The sequence below is a fragment of the Salmo salar genome, chromosome ssa26 (assembly GCF_905237065.1).
Source record: "Salmo salar chromosome ssa26, Ssal_v3.1, whole genome shotgun sequence".
Lineage (NCBI taxonomy): Eukaryota > Metazoa > Chordata > Actinopteri > Salmoniformes > Salmonidae > Salmo > Salmo salar.
Window position 1 is genome coordinate 6,581,050 of NC_059467.1, and position 20,961 is coordinate 6,602,010.

General features: G+C 42.1%; 1 protein-coding gene across 1 annotated transcript in view; it reads right to left on the bottom strand.

Annotated features, from left to right (window-relative positions):
• Positions 1-20,961, bottom strand: part of prmt3 (protein arginine methyltransferase 3) — a 96,331-nt gene that overhangs the window by 32,493 nt on the left and 42,877 nt on the right. Inside the window, exons 12-13 of the mRNA NM_001140336.1 lie at positions 16,047-16,234; positions 14,830-14,916 (exon numbers count right to left, since the gene is read on the bottom strand). Of these exons, the coding sequence (NP_001133808.1) occupies positions 14,830-14,916; positions 16,047-16,234 (275 nt within the window). The remainder of the gene's footprint in view (positions 1-14,829; positions 14,917-16,046; positions 16,235-20,961) is intronic.

Here is a 20,961-nt window from a genome sequence, read left to right on the forward strand (position 1 = left end):
CATTTCATGATGAAAATAAACCCTTATGTGTGTGTGTGTTTGTGCATGTCTCATTGTTTGTATTGCTCTTAAAGGGTAGGCCTGTGCGTGTATGTAATGCTGTGGGTATTCTTGAATGGTACGTGTGTACAGTATAGATGTATATTGCACAGCCATTTGTGAATAGATCATAATTTTGTAATTACACTATTTCTATGAATTCATGGTGGGTGTTCATTTCAGGCTCAAATACATGACTGAGCCTTAAGCTATAAACAAACACTTGAGTGAAAAACAATTCACATAACTAAACAAATTGAAATCTCTCTCACACACACACACACACACACACACACACACACACACACAGAGCCTGGAGGTGACTGTTCTCTTCAGATGTGTGAGGTAAAAATGACCCCCCCAGGCCAGTTTTCCTCGTTTCTCCCCCAACTGAAGGAAGAGAGTCACTATCAATCTCTAGAGCGCACTTGTAGTGGCAATGATGCAGAACTAATAGCTTTTAATCCTGACGCAGCTGACAATTTGGATGCCGGTTCTCGCAGACAAAGAGGACCAGAATCAATGCACGGGGAGAGAAAGAGCGAGCAACGGGAGTGAGATATAGACAGGAAAAGAGCATGGCAGAGAAGGAAAAGAGAGGGAAATAGAGAGACAGTGAGTGTGAAATAGTGAAGGAGTCATGATAGCTTACTTCTGAGTGGGTGGTGGTTGAACTTGGTGGGCCATAAAGCTAAAATATCCCTCAGGTACAGCAATCCTTGAAATGAGCAAGACCTTATCCTTAGTATTTACACCACACATCAGTATTAAAGGTGTGGTTCAACACTCCCCGCTCAGGAATTTCATAGCAAGAGTAAATGTGTGCCCTGAGAAAAGGAGGTTGGACACACACACAAACAAACCGGGGGTCCATACTTCATAATCACTGGGCCGTCATCGACTCCATGTTCCACACACTCAATGCCGCGTACTACAATCAGCCTTTATTGATTCAGACAGGCAGGGGCGGGAACCTAGCACTAGCACTGAGCCAGACTGGGAGAAATGTCCCAAAGTGGGAAAAAGGAGCATGTCAACCCAATGCAATTATGGCTTTTAATGAACGCCACAGGAACGCTCAGTCGCGAGGTAATTGGGAAATTAGGCCTAATTGCTCGTCAGGCAGAGTGGATTCACCTCTCGTTGGTTTTTGAGGTAGAGATCACCCTCGGCTCTCGTCGCCGTTGACAACGCCTCATAAGCGGGATTGATTGTCACCTCTGCGTTGTTTTCAACTTTTTCGACGGGAGAGAGAGGAAGTCCATTAAAACAATCAAAGAAATTAAACTTACAAACATCTTGTTCTATGTTTGGAAATGTCTGGTGAGTTGAGGGTTCATCGTTATAAAGCGTGAGATCACAGGTTGCATTGGCAGCACTGCTCTTACCTGAACCCAAGTCTCTAGAATGCTTAACTTTCATAATCCTGACAAATACACTCTGCCTGAACAAAACAAATCAGCAGACTCTTAATACAGACAACTAAACCTTAAACCTGATAAATACACTGTCTAAAACTACTAATGATGAATTGCTCAACACAAACTACTAAAACTAAACCTAAATCTAATTTTGTTAACAATGACTGCCTTATTCCAGACCATAGATTGGCCTTCATTCAACTGGATAAGAGGACTGTTGAAATTGAGCAGTGAATTAGACTAGGCGGGTTAGTCACAGTGAAGCTCTGGAGCTCCGTAAGAGAGAAACAATCATCTTGACTTTATGATCCATATTGTAAGGGGTGCATACTGGCGGCAGAGAAGTCAGGTGCAATAGAGCAAAAACTGTGTTTACAACGGAGCAGTTTAATAATAAAAACCACCGGAATCAGAACAATCAATGGGTACAAAACCCGTCGCACACCAGATAACCGTGCACATGCACTTTCAATAAACAATTCCGGACAAGGACATGGGGGGAACAGAGGGTTAAATACACAACATGTAATGATGGAATTGGAACCAGGTGTGTGGGAAGACAAGACAAAACAAATGGAAAATGAAAAGTGGATCGTTGATGGCTAAAAGACCGGCGGCGCCGACCGCCGCCCGAACAAGGAGAGGAACCAACTTCGGCGGAAGTCGTGACACATATAAAAAAACACTAGAAGGACTCAACGACCTTCAGCTCTGGAAGGGACTGAAAAATAATTACTTACTCAGAAAATGATTACAAAAAAGATATACTGTTTAAATTCTATTAAAAAAACCTACTGTATTTCTGAAAAATGTAATAGCATGTCAGTACAGAAAGTAAAATGGAAGAATGAAAAAGTGAAAAGGAAACGCTTCCAAACTGGGATAAATAGGCTTAATTCCAGCTTAATCAGCTCAAAGCTTCAATACTGTAATGTGAAACACCAAAGACTGAAGCAGAGTACAGGCTTAGTTAACCATGGTGGGTAGCCAAAAATAAGACCCCCACAAGGCTGCTACACACCAATACTACAGCCCACCCACCTCTGCATAGGTTAGGGAGAGAGAGAGGGAGGGAGAAAAATAGAAGGAGAGAGAAAGAGAAGGTGGGAGAGAGGCCAGGAGGGAGTGAGAAAGGGGGACGTTGAATGAGAGACGAGGACTTACGGGGGGAAAAAACACACAAACTGCAAAAACGGGACAAATCAAATGAGCGCTTTTTATTTTCATCAGCGTTTAGCCTTCGGCCCGGGATCTGTCGGGGATAAGTGATGACAGCGGGCTTTCCGGCGGCCTGCTCTGGAATGCCGCCACACTCCGGACCCCCGTTCCCAGGGAAGAGGGGGAGAAAATTAATAATTATCATCACGGATAACACCAACAGGGAGCAATTCATCATCACTCCCCTTTTACCCGACTGCGTGTCGGCACGCCACGTGGCTCGACCAGATACTATTATACAGCAGGGGGAGGCGGAGTGTGAAAGGGGGGGACGGGGGGAGTGGAAGGGGGGGAAGGAAGGGAGGGCTAATACGCTTTTGATGGGGTTTATCCAGGCGTGGAGGCTTCCTCCACAGCTAACTCACGGGAGGGTTAGTGTGAATGTGCCCCTCCTCCTATCCACCCCTCTCTCCAGGCCCCAGTCAGTGCACTGCTTGGTGTGTAGTGCAGAACACAGCGCACCTACCTCCCTACTCTACTCAGGCCTGCTCCCTTCTCCCACTGTTCCGCCGCAGTGCCTGCACACATACACACACACATTGGGTAGAGAGCAGGAAATGTGTGATAGTGGCTCTCACACACGCACTCACATTCCGAAGTGAGTATTGAGGAGAATGAGCAGTTTCTACTAGATTAATTCTTGGACCAACAATGTCAAATAACTTAGTGATGTGTGCATAACCAAAATGAAAACGTCTACTCTACTGGACCATTTTAACAAGATACACATTAAGTTATGTTATTATTCGATAGTCCTTTCAGTTATTCCCCATACTTGTTTCAACTAATTAACACCGTACTTCATTATTCTAATGACAGGTGTGTATAAGGTGGGTGTTTAGGGTGGCCAAACAAATACATTTACATGTTTACATTTTTGTCAATTAGCAGACGCTATCTTATCCAGAGCGACTTACAGGACCAATTAGGGTTAAGTGCCTTGCTCAAGGGCACATCAACATATTTTTCACTTTGTCGGCTCGGTTTCAAACCAGCAATCTGTCGGTTAATGGCCCAATGCTTTTAACCGCTAACCTACTTTCCGGCCATCAAATTATACAATCATTTCATGGAACGTAAAGGGGCTCACATTTGAAGGGTTTTCAAATTTTGCATTTCTACACGAGACTCAGTTGATAACATGTGACCACTTTAGGATTCGCAAAAACTGGGTTGGTCAGGTGTTCCAATAGAACTTTCATAGTAAATCAAGAGGGGCTGTCATTTTGGGTGATACTTTGTTTTAGCTGCTATATGCAATTTAGATTACCACTCCCCAATTTTTGTTCTTGACAGATCATTACGAATAACACATTTTCTTCTGAAATACAGCCCATTCGGAAAGTATTCAGACCCATTTATTTTTTCCAGATTTGTTACGTTACAGCCTTTTTCAAAAATGTATTAAATTATTTTTTCCCCTCATCAATCTACAGACAATACCCAATAAAGACAAAGAAAAAACAGGTACTTAGACATTTTTGCAAATGTATTAAAAATGCAAAACTGAAAGATCACACTTACATAAGTATTCAGACCCTTTACTCAGTACTTTGTTGAAGCACCTGCGAAGCCACTCCTGCGTTGTCTTGGCTGCGTGCTTGGGGTCATTGTCCTGTTGGAAGGTGAACCTTCGCCCCAGTCTGAGGTCCTGAGCGATCTGGAGCAGGTTTTCATCAAGGATCTCTCTGATTTGTTCATCTTTCCCTCGATCCTGACCAGTCTCCCAGTCCCCACAGCTGAAAAACATCCCCAAAGCATTATGCTGCCACCACCATGCTTCACCGTAGGGATGGTGCCAGGTTTCCTCCAGATGGGTGGCTTGGCATTCAGGCAAAAAAGTTCAATCTTTTTCATCAGACCAGAGAATTGTATTTCTCATGGTCTGAGAGTCCTTTAGGTGCCTTTTGGGCTGTCATGTGCCTTTAACTGAGGAGTGGCTTCCATTTGGCCACTCTACCATAAAGGTCTGATTGGTAGAGTGCTGCAGAGATGGTTGTCCTTCTGGAAGATTCTCCCATCTGCACAGAGGAACTCTGGTGCTCTGTCAGTGTGACCATTGGGTTCTTGGTCACCTCCCTGACCAGGGCCCTTCTCCCCCGATTGCTTCGTTTTGGCCGGGTGGCCAGCTCTAGGAAGAGTCGTGGTGGTTCCAAACTTCCTCCATTTAAGAATGACGGAGGTCACTGTGTTCTTGGAGACCTTCAACACTGTAGAATTTGTTTGGTACCCTTCTTCAGACCTGTACCTCGACACAATCCTGTCTAGGAGTTCTTCGGACAATTCCTTTGACATCATGGCTTGGTTTTTGCTTTGACATGCACTGTCAACCTTATATAGACAGGTGCGTTTCCGTTCAAAATCATGTCCAATCAATTGAATTTACCACAGGTGGACTCCAAGTTGTTGAAAGATCTCAAGGATGATCAATGGAAACAGGATGCACCTGAGCTCAATTTCGCGTCCCATAGCAAAAGGTCTGAATACTTATGTAAATAAGGGACCGGGTTTTTATTTGTAATACATTTGCAAACATTTCTAAAATCCTGTTTCGCTTTGTCATTATGGGGTATTGTGTGTAGATTGATGAGGGGAATTTTTTTTAATCCATTTTAGAATAAGGTTGTAATGTAAGGTTTGCGGTGACAGATCCATAACCTGAGCGGAAACCAGATTGCATACCAGAGAGAGTACTATAGACAAAAACAAAGCCAGTCAGTTGGTTATTAACAAGTTTTCCCAACACTTTTGATAAACACGGCAAAATATAAATTGGCTTGTTAGGGTCAGCATGGCAAAGGACAGGGACGCCGTAAAAAAGAAGGGAGCTGAAAGAGGCAGGGAGTTGAATAAGACTGGAGGGGGGTATCGACCATTCGTATGGACCAGCTCATGAGAAGGTGTTGTCCATGATAGGAGAGGCGGTAGTACAGGGACTGTGGTCGGGCATCGACTTGGACTGTGCGACCGGTAAGTTAGCTAGCTAGCTAGCTAATGCGTAACAACATTAGCTAATTAGCCAACATAGCTAACAACAATATCATTAACTAAGATAGCAACGTTCTTTTTTTGCAAATTGACGAGCTAACTCTAGCTATATAACACGTCTAGAATATTGTAATATATTGCAAATTACTTGCTAGCTAGATAATCAAATCAAAGTTTATTTGTCACGTGCGCCGTTTACAACAGGTGTAGACCTTACAGTGAAATGCTTACTTACAGGCTCTAACCAAAAGTGCAAAAAAGGTGTTTGGTGAACCATAGGTAAGTAAAGAAATAAATCAACAGTAAAAAGACAGGCTATATACAGTAGCGAGGCTATATACAGACACCGGTTAGTCAGGCTGATTGAGGTAGTATGTACATGTAGATATCGTTAAAGTGACTATGCATATATGATGAACAGAGAGTAGCAGTGGCGTAAAAGAGGGGTTGGCGGGTGGTGGGTGTTGGGACACAATGAAGATAGCCCGGTTAGCCAATGTGTGGGAGCACTGGTTGGTCGGCCTAATTGAAGTAGTATGTACATGAATGTATAGTTAAAGTGACTATGCATATATGATAAACAGAGAGTAGCAGCAGCGTAAAAATAGGGTTTTGGGGGGGGCACACAATGCAAATAGTCTGGATAGCCATTTGATTACCTGTTCAGGAGTCTTATGGCTTGGGGGTAAAACTGTTGAGAAGCCTTTTTGTCCTAGACTTCGCACGCCGGTACCGCTTGCCATGCAGTAGTAGAGAGAACAGTCTATGACTGGGGTGGCAGTTGACTGTGCCTTTAAACAGCTTGGAAAATTCCAGAAAATTATGTCATGGCTTTAGAAGATTCTGATAGGCTAATTGACATAATTTGTGTCAATTGGAGGTGTACCTGTGGATGTATTTCAAGGCCTACCTTCAAACTCAGTGCCTCCTTGCTTGACATCATGGGTAAATCAAAAAGAAATCAGCCAAGACCTCAGAAAAAAACATTGTAGACCACCACAAGTCTGCTTCATTCTTGGGAGCAATTTCCAAATGCTTGAAGGTACCACGTTCATCTGTACAAACAATAGCACGCAAGTATAAACACCATGGGTCCACACAGCCATCATACCGCTCAGGAGACACGTTCTGTCTCCTAGAGATGAACATACTTTGGTGCAAAAAGTGCAAATCAATCCCACAACAACAGCAAAGGACCTTGTGAAGATGCTGGAGGTACAAAATAATCTATATCCATAGTAAAACGCGTCCTATATCGACATAACCTGAAAGGCAGCTCAGCAAGGAAGAAGCCACTGCTCCAAAACCGCAATAAAAAAGCCAGACTTAAGGTTTGCAACTGCACATGGGGAAAAACATTGTACTTTTTGGAGAAATGTCTTCTGATGACACAAAAATAGAACTGTTTGGCCATAATGACCATCGTTATGTTTGGAGGAAAAAGGGGGAGGCTTGCAAGCCGAAGAACACCATCCCAACCATGAAGCACGGGGGTGGCAGCATCATGTTGTGGGGGTGCTTTGCTGCAGGAGCGACTGGTGCACTTCACAAAATAGATGGCATCATGAGGCAAATTATGTGGATATATTGAAGCAACATCTCAAGACAGCAGTCAGGAAGTAAAAGCTTGGTCGCAAATGGGTCTCCCAAATGGACAATGACCCCAAGCATACTTCCAAAGTTGTGGCAAAATGGTTTAAGGACAACAAAGTCAAGGTATTGGAGTGGCCATCACAAAGCTCTGACCTCAATCCAATAGAACATTTGTGGGCGGAACTGAAAAAGCTTGTGAGAGCAAGGAGGCCTACAATCCTGACTCAGTTACACCAGCTCTGTCAGGAGGAATGGGCCAAAATTCACCCAACTTATTGTGGGAAGCTTGTGGAAGGCTACCCAAAACGTTTGACCCAAGCTAAAGAATTTAAAGGCAATGCTACCAAATACTAATTGAGTGTATGCAAACATCTGACCCACTGGGAATGAGATGAAATAAATAAAAGCTGAAAAAAATCATACTCTCTTCTATTATTCTGACATTTCACATTCTTAAAATAAAGTGGTGATCCTAACTGACCTAAAACAGGGAATTTTTACTAGGATTAAATGTCAGGAATTGTGAAAAACTTAGTTTAAATGCATTTGGCTAAGGTGTATGTAAACTTCCGACTTCAACTGTAGGTGTTCCTTTTGTCCAGGTCGGAAAGGTCAGTGTGGAGTGCAATAGAGATTGCATCATCTGTGGATCTGTTGGGGCAGTATGCAAATTGGAGTGGGTCTAGGGTTTCTGAGATAATGGTGTTGATGTGAGCCATGACCTGCCTTTCAAAGAACTTCATGGCTACAGACGTGAGTGCTACGGGTCGGTAGTCATTTAGGCAGATTACCTTCGTGTTCTTGGGCACAGGGATTATGGTGGTCTGCTTGAAACATGTTGGTATTACAGACTCTGAAAATGTCAGTGAAGACACTTGCCAGTTGGTCAGCACATGCTCTGAGTACACATCCTGGTAATCTGTCTGGCCCTGCGGCCTTGTGAATGTTGACCTGTTTAAAGGTCTTACTCACATTGGCTACGGAGAGCGTGATCACACATTCGTCCGGAACAGCTGATGCTCTGATGCATGTTTCAGTGTTATTTGCCTCGAAACAAGCATAGAAGTAATTTATCTCTTCTGGTACAACCTCATTGATGCCTGGCGAGCACATAATCCTAAATGAAAAGCGTACACTTTCTACTCAAACAGACGATTTCATACTCTTATCTATACCTCTATTTACTTTAATCAAGAAAATAGAAATTCTGACCACCCCACTTACTACTGCCAACTTCAAATGTCAGAATCTCCTAAAAGAGCCACAAGATGGCATTTCAAAGTTTCATTACTACAAACTCCTACATTCTGTGATCAACTTGAAATTGAACTAAATTAATAACCATAAAAAACAAAGATTCAGTTGACGACTCCCAGATTCTATGGGATGCCACCAATGGTTTTGTAAAAAAAAAAGGGTTTTAAATAATGCAACTGGCATTTGCATATGGGTTGAATAAATCACAATTAAAGAAGATACCAGAATTGGAAATGTTGTTAACCATGTTAGAGCATTGTCAACAAACACTCTTTTCAGACCGGGTAGCTATTACTCTTTCCAAAGTCAAGACAGAACTTAATATATTGATAAGAAAGAGGGCAAAATTAGACTCAACCATTACTTCCATGGTCCCAGTCATTTACTGGCCAACAAGCTACACAGTAATGATCAATTAGCTGATACAGCAACTATTGAGTCTGAAACAGGGGAATTACTATCAGAACCCATATTAATAAATCAAAGATTCTCCTGCTTCTATAAATAACTGTACAACTCTGATTGTAAATCCACACCAAGCCAGACTAAGTCCTTTCTAAAATAAATAAGAACTCCACCTCTCTCAATAGATGACACCTCCTCGCTGGGAGCCCAAATAACCTGGATAGGTCTATTTAAAATGTAAGTATCAATTAAGTTCATTAATGCTCAAAATTATTAACACTAACCTTTCACAAAGGTTCATCGGGGAGAGATGTGAATACATAAGTGTATTTTTTATTTTTTTAAGGTAAGGATGCCACCCAGTGTTCTCACTATCGCCCCCCATCTTTGATATAAACAGATATTAAACTGTTTTCCAAAATGTTGTCGTCTTGAGACTGATCCAAATTGGTCCACACGGTCCTCCTTTGCTATCTTTATCATGCATGGAACACCTGGCCCAGGCAATTAGAAATTTGAAGGAATTTACGCAGACGATATTTGACTATATACTGTATAGACAATGTATATTTTTATTTGTATTTATTAAGGATCCCCATTAGCTGATTCCAAGGCAGCAGCTACTCTCTTCCTGGGATCCAGCAACATTAAGGCAGTTATATACAATAACAAATAGTACATTACATTTCATAACACTTTCCACAACACATTAAATGTGTTCTCTCAGGCCACCACTCTACTATCACATATCTACAATACAAAATCCATGTGTACGTGTGTGTAGTGTGTGTTATCATGTGTGCCTGTGTGTCTCTTCACAGTCCCCGCTGTTCCATAAGGTGTATTTTTATCCGTTTTTTTAAATTGGATTTTACAGCTTGCATCAGATACCTGATGTGGAATAGAGTTCCATGTAGCCTTGGCTCTATGTTGTACTGTGCACCTCCCATAGTCTGTTCTGTACTTGGAGATTGTGAAGAGACCTTTGGTGGCATGTCTTGTGGGGTATGCATGGGTGCCGAGCTGTGTGCTAGTAGTTTAAACAGACACTTCGGTGCATTCAGCATGTCAACACTTCTTACAAAAACAAGTAGTGATGAAGTCCACTTTGAGCCATGAGAGATTTAAATGCACATTATTAATGTTCTCTCCGTGTACATTTAATGGCCAGCCGTGCTGCCCTGTTCTGAGCCAATTGTAATGTTCCAAGGTCCCACTGTGTGCCACCTGACCACACGACTGAACAATAGTCCAGATGCAACAAAACTAGGGCCTGTAGGACCTACCTTGTTGATAGTGTTCTTAAAAAGGCAGAGCACAGCTTTATTATGGCCAGACTTCTCCCCATCTAAGCTACTGTTGTATCAACATGTTTTGACCATTCTAAAACTAACTGCAGCTCTTTGTTAAGTGTTCCAGTGATTTCACTCGCTGTAGTAGCTGACATGTATAGTGTTGAGTCATCCGCATACATAGACACAGTAGCTTTACTCAAAACACCTTTACCTAAAACACAAGGCCAAATCTTCACTGGAGTTGCTTACCAAGAAGACCGTGAATGTTCTGGAGAGGCTGAGTTACAGTTGTGACTTAAATCTGCTTGAAAATCTATGCCAAGACCTGGAAATGGTTGTCTAGCAATGATCAACAACCAATTTGAAACAGCTTGAAGAACTTTGAAATTAATAACGTGCAAATGTTGCACAATCCAGGTGTGTAAGTCTCTTAGAGTTACCCAGAAAGACCAGCAGCTGTAATCACTGCAAAAGGTGATTCTAACATGTATTGAGTCATAGGGTTGAATACTTATATAATCAAGATATATTAGTGTTTTATTTTTCTTTCGTCTTTTACAAATGTTAGAATTTTTCTTCCACGTTGACAGAGTATTTTGCATAGATCATTAACATAAAATGACAATTAAATGCATTTTAATCCCACTTTGTAACACAACAAAAAGTGGAAAAAGTCAACGGGCATGAATACTATCTGAAGGCACTGAATGCAATCATTAATTACGTACATAACCCATCTTTATAGGAAAATAATTTTGGAGCAGTGTTTGAGGATGACACTTTGGGATCTGTGCAACATAGCAAGAGAACATTCTTTCTCTTTTAGCGCTAGAAACAGCCTAATCAAATTCAAGGTGGTTCACCGTATCCACTGGTCCAGGGCTAAACCTGGAAGAATATTTTACATGCGTTCGATGTAAAATAGAACTAGCCAAACTATTTCAGGTTTTGGTTTTCTGGAATGTTTATATTTAAATATGTCTCTGATATACACTGACTGTACAAAACATTAGGAAAACCTGCTCTTTCCATGACAGACTGACCAGGTGAATCCAGGTGAAAGCTATGATCCCTTATTGAGGTAACTTGTTAAATCCATTTCAAAAACAGTGTAGATGAAGGGGAGGAGACAGGTTAAAGAAAGATTTTTAAGCCTTGAGACAACTGAGACATGGATTGTGTGTATGCGCCATTCGGAGGGTGAACAGGCAAGACAAAAGATTTAAGTGTCTTTGAACGGGGTACAGTTGTAGGTGGCAGGCGCACCGGTTTGAGTGTGTCAAGAACTGCAACAGTGCTGGGATTTTCACAATCAAAAATGTCCTGTGTGTATCAAGAATGGTTACACCCAAAGGACATCCAGCCAACTTGACAACTGTGAGAAGCAGTGGAGTCAACATAGGCCAGCATCCCTATTGAACGCTTTCAACAACTTGTAGAGTCCATGCCCAGATGAATTGAGGATGTTCTGAGTGCAAAAGAGGGTGCAACTCAATATAAGGAAGGTGTTCCTAATGCTCAGTGTATATGCCACTTTCATTGATCCGTCTCCCCTTACAGCTCTTTTTGGAGTACTACCCATAAGCAACCCTTGTCAAGAATTCAGTCTGACACTGTTGCCTGTACCACTCTATTAGCTGGACGACTCATACTTCCCTATCTCACAAATATTGCGAAGATGTATTTGAGCTCTCTGAAATGAGAGAAAATGTAATTCAGTGGTGTAGTCTAATTGTGTGTGAGTTTTATGTAAAACAAAATAGTAGATACTCCATGTGAAATCAGACAGGACTTCCTCATTACTGGGGGGGGGAAATCACATCTCTGATGTTAAGTAGAACTCTGAGGCCCTGCATTCCTGCCTAGTTAAACTCTGGTAATACACACAGCGGGGCGACTGTAAACTCAGTAACACACAGGGGGTTACGTTATGGGGGCTGCACCCAGGGGGTAAGGTGTTTGATGTGACATTCACCTGGTGTACAACGAGTGATGCTGACAAATAACCAGCGATGGGAGTTTAATAATTTTGCTCTTAATGTGCTCCAAAACATCCCTGAAATTTCAGAGAGCGCCTTCTGTCTGACTTGAAGGCCACTTTTTCCATACAATTTAAATTTGATGGAGAGCAGTTGAAAGACGAATCAAGCAAAAGTGAGTTTCTTCCAACCTCTTCAGCAGCGAGAGACAATGTTGTTAGAATGAATAAAAAATAAAGGAAACCCTTCTCTTTCCAACCAGGATCATTATGAGGCTTTTGAAGTGAGGGATAGTTTTATGACTTCTTGTGTTCATTTTTTCCCCACAATTCACAGCAACCAGGGCAATGATCTCTAGTGGATATTATCAGCAAACAATGGCTTTGGAGTAATAAAAGTCTTAAAACTAGTCTAAAGTAACTAGTCTTAAAAAGTTCAATAAGGACTATTTTATCTCACCAAGGGGAAAATTGGTTGTATCTGGACTAAACTCTAGTGCATAGATACTGAACCACAAGACTGAATGAAATTAACCTGCAGTTTAAAAATACATAAAAACAAGACAACCCCTTGTGATAATCGTTCTGAATGCAAAACCTTTCAAGCACAACCTATGCTTTTTGACAGAGGTTTTCTGGGACTACACGTGCGAGGAAAGGAGGAGTGATAGAGTAAAAGGGGGGAGGGGGACAGAAGGAGGGAGAGAGAGGGGGTATTTGTCTTCTGTGTGAGCGGCGCAGACGCAGGGGTTGTGCTGTTCATTTAATGCAAGGTTAGGCAGGCATCGCTGATGAATGGACTGTCGACAGGAGAACAAAAGCAGGAGCTCCATCATACACACCCACACACATTCTCTCCCTCACACGTGGTCCACACGCAGGGCAGAAGTTACCAATAGGCAAAGATCTATGATTAAGCGCCTCTAAAATCCTAACATTAGCCCATAAGGGAGAAAACACGAAACTGGCCAGTGTCTATGGGAAATTTCTTCCAACTCCCACAGTCTGCCACTATCCACAATACCCCTTTGAAATACTGGTCAAACACAGACACCCAAGAGCCACCCTTAACACCTGTCACCAGAGATTCTGCTAATTGTCAAATTTTCAGTCAAATGTTCAGTAGCTTAAGAGTTTTGAGGGAAAAATCTGGCAGTTTTTTTTTTTATACAAGATAATTAACACAAAAGCACTAAAAACATTGATTTAAATGACTATTTTTATACATTTTCCCCCCCACTTTTCTCATTGCACTAGGCTCTAAACCTACAACAGGTCATCCACATTCTGAGAAATGGAACAAATAAAAAAGGTGGATGTTCAATTATGTGGCTGTGAAAAGAGGAAAAATGAGAGGATGTTTACAAATTCCATTAGATCCACGGGGCCGACCAAGAGCAGAGGCAGATAATAACCAGCTATTGATTAACTTTTGAAATAGTGGAGAGAGACACTGGTGCCCCACTGTACAATGATCTCAGAATACAATTGGCCACCAAAGACAAATCACTTGCCGGAGTCCACCAGGGCTATTTCTGCTCTCTCTGTTCTCTCTCTGTGTGCTGCTTCGCAAATGGCACTCTGTTCCCTTCATAGTGCACTGCGTTTGACCAGAGCCCTATGCCGATCAGTCTGTGAGCTTCCCAGAGGAGGGGGAGACAAAGAGCTGCGGTGTGAGTGCCTGCCAGCACAGTATAGAATAGACTAGATGATAGGTGGATGACAGTTCACCGTACAGAGTGAACTATCATCCACCCCATGGCTAGTGCCTAAGATTGGTTACGGAGAAGATGTAAACAAGGGATCTCTGACTCCGGTCCTGAAAGCGTCTGGAAGTGTGGGCTTTTGCTCCACTGCAGCACTTACGCAAATGTTTAAAAATAATCAACTATTCATGGTTATCACTATCAGACCAGTTTTATCAGGTGTGTTAGAGCTGTTAGTGTTAGATTCTTTATTTGGATACTCCATTTGGTTAGAATGTACATTTTTCTTCTGCCCCCCAAAAACCCCATACACACAAAGCACGTTGAGAGGCTCAGGGTCAGCCACATTTCAGCACACCTCGATGTAGACCAATTTTGAGTTTACGTGCCTTGCTCAAGGGCACATGACAGTGGTTTGTACTCGGGATAAGAGACAGATAAGAGAAAGCAGTTCCCAGTAGGCATGAAATGGCACAGAACGTTTTTAAATGGGGAGGTACTACCTGAACTTTCAGTTGGCCAAGTTGTGCCATATTGAACATGACACAAACGTCCACCACCCCACTGTAGAGTTTTGACCTGATTAGAAATTGGAGAAGGCACAAAAATGTGCATATTTATCATAAAAATGAAATATGCATTAAATGTTTATATTTCAGGTACAGAAAGAACACCCCATGTATGTAACGCGGTCTCCCTGGTGTGACAAACTCCCTTCACACGTGACGCAACATGCATGTAGTCAGCCACACCTGGGGATCAGGAGGATTGTCTATCCATCACACTGGTGTACCACCCACCTGATCCTTCCTAGCCAATTAGCTGGCCCCATTTATCACCACACCTGTGATCAATCCTCACCGCTGACAGCCTTGATTAACTCAGAAGATTGAGTTAGGGGTGTGTGTGTGTGTGTGTGCGCGACTCACCGTGCAGTCTGTGCTGTCTGTTATCTTTAGGCAGAAGTCTGATGCAAACTCCAGCTCAGAGAGAGACACTGCGTTACAATCGATCCCCTGGGGAGAGGAGTCCACAAACAAAAGATCAATACACACACTTTCACATTCTGTAATCAAACAAACCAGGAAATTATAACACGCTTTTGGTCTTATCAAGCAAGAGACAGAAGAACAGTGAAGTATAAGCGATACAAGAGAACTAAGCACTTGTACTAAAGGTGACTGCTTTTCCCCTGTTCTTGAGTACTATTCACCAAAAACAGAACTTGCCAAAACAAGAGGTTAGACTCCCCAACAAAGGACTTACATACCTAAAAAAGTACAACAACTAGGGATGGCTTTATACCCCTTTTCAATTTCACCTTCTAAAGCACATTCCTTAACATTCTGAGAGGAAAAGCCATAACTGTTTTAACAGGGATTTGCAATTCCCTGAGAGACAGGCTCTTAATTTTACGCCGTTCCGACCATCCTTAATGGAATGTTATTGGGTCGTATCAGAGGGAGGCAATGGACGAGAATCCATGCAATTTGGGCCAAGGGGGAGCTGTCCATTTTTCACTAAAGGGGAGAAACTATCGATTAGAGGATTCAAATTATATTATTTCACCTGCTCCGCTCGTTCATCATGGGAAAGACGTGGAAAAGAACATGCTACTTCACAAAATGGAGGATGGGTAGAGGAAGGGGCATCCATGGAAAAGACAGAGAATATGATAAAAATGGTTTTAAAAAGGTATCCATGCTCTCATTTGTGTGTGTGATATAGAAAGTCCATTAGGAAATGCAATGTGTGTGTATATGGTGTATGTAAGTGCAGGATCTGTGAGGATGATTGTGCTTGTAATGTGTGTGTATTAGTGAGTGTGTTGTACTCTCCCTGCGGTGTTTGTGTAGTCTCTCTGCGGTGTGTGTGTGTGTGTATGTGTGTTTTCTCCATCAGCTCAGTGAGTGCCTCTCCATCTGCAGGGGGGACAGAGTAATGAAGTTTCCTAAAGAGGAACTTAAACAAGGATTAGACTTATCAATCACCCAGCACTAGAGCACTGCCACACACAACAACAAAGTGTCTCCAGGGACCGCCCTCTCTCTACGACTAACTCTCTTTCCCTCGCTCTGTATTCACCCTCTACACCCACTATTTCTGTAACCTTTTTCCTTTCTATATACCTTGTGTGTGTATATACCTGTATGACTGCAGGCTCAGAGATGAGTGTGTCTGGTTTGAGGACCTGCACCACGGCCTCTGGCACCACGGCCCTCTTCATGCACGCCATCTTGAACCCGTATACGTCATCCCAGAATGCAATACGGTCCTGGTGCTTCTCCGTGTCGCCCACTGCCGCCAGGCTGATGGTGCAACGATCAGGGTAGACTAAAAAGAGAGTAAGATGTATGGACAGACTGAACATAGAGGAGAAGAGTGATAGGGGAGTAGGGATATGCATTTGAAATTATTTCACTATTCGAATATCGCGATTTTCTTTTAATTCAGAAAAATAAATAAATCCTCTACTCTCATCACCAATCAGAATGACACAAAATGCCACAACAGCAGACATTGTGCAGTTGTTTTCAGGGTGTTATATCTGTAGTTTTTAACTAACAGTAGACTAGGCTAACAGTAACAATGAAAGAGAAGTCTGCTGTCGCCATCATAGAACTGAGTGATTTGCACTGATCTGTTTCTTGTGGACCCTCTGTTGGTTCATACCTGTACTAGGCTAATCGCTATTTGAAGTGGGGAAAATGCGCTATGATAGTAAAATGCCTTTTCGTGTAAAACGCAACCCATAAGCCATAGCCCATGAGATAGAAAATGAGCTTGAAAATAAAACAAATCACTCCTGATATTCAATTAACTGTGCCCATCCCTATTAGGGAGGGAGTGGAGATATATGGCCAAGTCCAGATACCCGTGCTTGCATGCTAAATAGTAGGTTGTTTGGGTACACAACGTTTCAAAAATGTTTTACACTTCAAAATGCCCGGATGCCATACTCATTTCGGCTTTTAATATAGTACGAATTTGCTGCATGGCATTGAGGAAGAAAATCATATTTTCAGACCAACATGTGTTTGACAACAGCTGACAATCATATAAGGGGACATGCTGTACCAAAATTAACAAATGGCTGAAAATAACGCAATTGCGCATTGTCAGTATGGTTGAGCCTAGTATGTTGATATTTGTTGCTTACTGCATATATTTTACCAAACAGTACATTCTAAATAGTATGTAGCACTATCAGCACACAGTATGCAGTTTTAGTAAGTAGCATGCAAGATAGATTTCAGACACAGCCTCAGTCTACGGTGGAGATGACCACAACAGTGTGTGATCTACAATGACAGAAAGCTAAAGGCACATTTATATTGGTCAGACACTGGGCGACTGTCGCTTATTTATGAATTAAGAGTTCTGAGGAGTCTGGCTTTGAGTTGGATGCCTTTTCCCCCTGATTCCACCGCTGAATCTGAATTCCTGACTTGCTATCAACGCTGCAGTTGCGTTCGCAATCGGGACCTTTAATCTAATTTTATTTGCTTGTGTGGACCTTACCGTGAAATGCTTACTTACAAGCCCTTAACCAACAATGCAGTTGAAGAAATAGAGTTAAGAAAAAATTTAATAAATAAACTAAAGTAAAAAAATATATAATTACAGGTTAGGTTAGTCCAGGTAATTTGTAAAGTGACTATGCATAGATAATAAACAGGGAGTAGCAGCAGTGTAAAAACAAAAGGCGGTAGCAGAAAGAACAGTCTATGATGATGGTGTCGGGTGACTGGAGTCTGACAATTTTTTGGGCCTTCCTCTGACACCGCCTAGTATATAGGTCCAGGATGTCAGTAAGCTTGGCCCCAGTGATGTACTGGGCCGTACGCACTACCCTCTTACGGTCAGCAATTGCCACACCAGGCGGTGATGCAACTGATCAGGATGCTATTGATGGTGCAGCTGTAGAACGCTTTGAGGATCTGGGGACCCATGCCAAATCTTTTCAGTCTCCTGAGGGGGAAAAGGTGTTGTCATGCCCTCTTCAAGACTTTCGCTCCACTACAGCCCCGTCGATGTTAATGGAGGCCTGTTCGGCCCGCCTTTTCCTGTAGTCCACAATCAGCTCCTTTGTCTTGCTCATGTTGAGGAAGCGGTTGTTGTCCTGGCACCACACGCCCAGGTCTCTGACGACCTCCCTATAGGCTGTCTCGTCATTGTCGGTGATCAGGCCTACCACTACTGTGTCGTCAGCGAACTCAATGATGGTGTTGGGAGTCGTGCTTGGCCACACAGTCGTGGGTGAACAGGGAGAATAGGAGGGGAAGATGGGCTCCAGTGTTGAGGATCAGCGTGGCAGATGTGTTGTTGCATACCCTTACCACCAGGAAGTGGCCCGTCAGGAAGTCCAGGATCCAGTTGCAGAGGGAGGTGTTTAGTCCCAGGGTCCTTAGTTTAGTGATGAGCTTGGAGGGCCCTATAGGTGTTGAACGCTTAGCTGTAGTCAATGAACAGCATTCTCACATAGGTGTTCCTTTTGTCCAAGTGGGAAAGGGCAGTGTGGCGTGCGATTGAGATTACATCATCTGTGGATCTGTTGGTGCGGTATGCGAATTGGAGTGGGTCTAGGGTTTACGACACGATAGTGTTGATGTGAGCCATGACCAGCCTTTCAAAGCACTTCATGGCTACCGACGTGAGTGCTACCGGGGGGTTATCATTTAGGCAGCTTACCTTCGCTTAATTGGGCACAGGTACTATGGTGGTCTGTTTGAAACATGTTGGTATTACAGACTCGGTCAGGGAGAGGTTGAAAATCCCAGTGAAGACACTTGCCAGTTGGTCCACGCATGCCTTGAGTACACATCCTGGTAATCCATCTGGCCCCGCGGCTTTCGGAATGTTGACCTGTTTAAAACTTATTTGGGATCGGTGTCCCTTCCACGGGACAGTTGAGCTAACGTAGGCTAATGCGATTAGCATGAGGATGTAAGTAACAAGAACATTTTCCAGCACATAGACATATCTGATATTGGCAGAAAGCTTAAATTCTTGTTAATCTAACGGCCCTGTCCAATTTACAGTAGCTATTACAGTGAAAGAATACCATACTATTGTTTGAGGAGAGTGCACAATTTTGAACATAAAAAGTTACTAATAAACAAATGAGGCACATTTGGGCAGTCTTGATACAAAATTTGGAACAGAAATGCAATGGTTCATTGGATCAGTCTAAAACTTTGCATATACACTGCTGCAATCGAGTGGCCAAAATCTAAATTGCAGCTGGGCTGGAATAATACATTATGGCTTTTCTCTTGCATTTCAAAGATGGTACAAAAAAAATACAAAAGAACGGCTGTGAGTCAGGGGGGTACACAGACATCCCCTTTGTATTATCTTTTACCAGATCTATTGTGTTATATTCTTCTACATTCCTTTCACATTTACACATACTTCAAAGTGTTTTCTTTCAAATGGTACCAAGAATATGCATATCCTTTCTGCCTGAGTTACAGGCAGTTAGATTTGGGTATGTCATTTCAGGCGAAAATTTTAAAAAAGGGGCAGATCCTTCCTCTTACTAAGTTGTGCACCGGGGCCTCCCACTCTTTCTATTCTGGTTAGAGACAGTTTGTGCTGTTCTGTGAAGGGACTAATACACAGCGTTGTACGAGATCTTCAGTTTCTTGGAAATTTCTCACATGGAATAGCCTTCATTTCTCAGAACAAGAATAGACTGATGAGTTTCAGAAGAATGTTCTTTGTTTATGGCCATTTTGAGCTTGTAATCGAACCCACAAATGCTGATGCTCCAGATACTCAACTAGTCTAAAGAAGGCCAGTTTATTGCTTCTTTAATCAGCACAACAGTTTTCAGCTTTGCTAACATAATTGCAAAAGAGTTTTCTAATGATCAATCAGCCTTTTAAAATGATAAACTTGGATTAGCTAACACAACGTGCCATTGGATCACAGGAGTGATGGTTGCTGATAATGGGCCTCTGTACGCCTATGTAGATATTCCCCAAAAAATCTGCCGTTTCCAGCTACAATTGTCATTTTCAACATTAACAATGTCAACAACGTATTTATAATCAATTTGATGTTTAAATGGACAAGAAATGTGCTTTTCTTTCAGTAACAAGGACATTTCTAAGTGACCCCAAACTTTTGAAAAGTAGTGCATGTATGTATGTATGTATGTATGTATGTATGTATGTATGTATGTATGTACATACACTACTTTTCAAAAGTTTGGGATCACTTAGAAATGTCCTTGTACCTGCCTCGTAACATGATATACTGATATTCAGTATATCATGTTACGAGGCAGGTACAACAGTAAACATGGATTTGACTACTTGTTACCATATTTAGCTTATCATATGCTGACCAATTTCTCATAGCAGTTATAAAAGCGGAAAGGAGGCAAGGAAGTTCTTGAAAACATTACCCTAACAGTATGAAACATGAATTTCCCTCTCGGATTGAAACCCCATTATAAGAGACTTTGTTGCTGTGGGACTCGGCATCCATTTCATAATGCACCAGTAATGAGTATATCCATCAAATACCAGACCTTTATGGCCGCTCTGTCCTACTTTTTACACTTTCTGTCAATACTGACCTTGTTTGTGACTCATGTTTATGACTGGGACAAAAATACAAAACATGCTTGATGTAGAATCCATTTTTTAAGTATTTTAAAAATATATCTTTTTAAAACATTCCTGCAACTCAGAATTAAATCAAGGGAGTAATTCACCTCGATACAGCCACAGAGCCAAACCAGGCTCTGGTTATACACAGACATTAAACCCCATCTGAATGTATTCTATAAACATTAATCCATGAATTTGAAATGAACATTAAACATGAGTCTTAATGTGTTTTGTAAACGTTAAACATCTAAAAATGTGTTCATCTGACTGGTTAATCGGCTTGGTGATTTGGCAGAGGCTGAAGCGCTTGGGGCCATGACTGTTCCCCCCCATGGAGGGACATTACAGCCATATGCTTAAGTGCTAGATATTACGAAAGACATAACCACTTCAAAGTTGTCACAGAATAACCTACTGTCACAAACACAAAATCGAAGA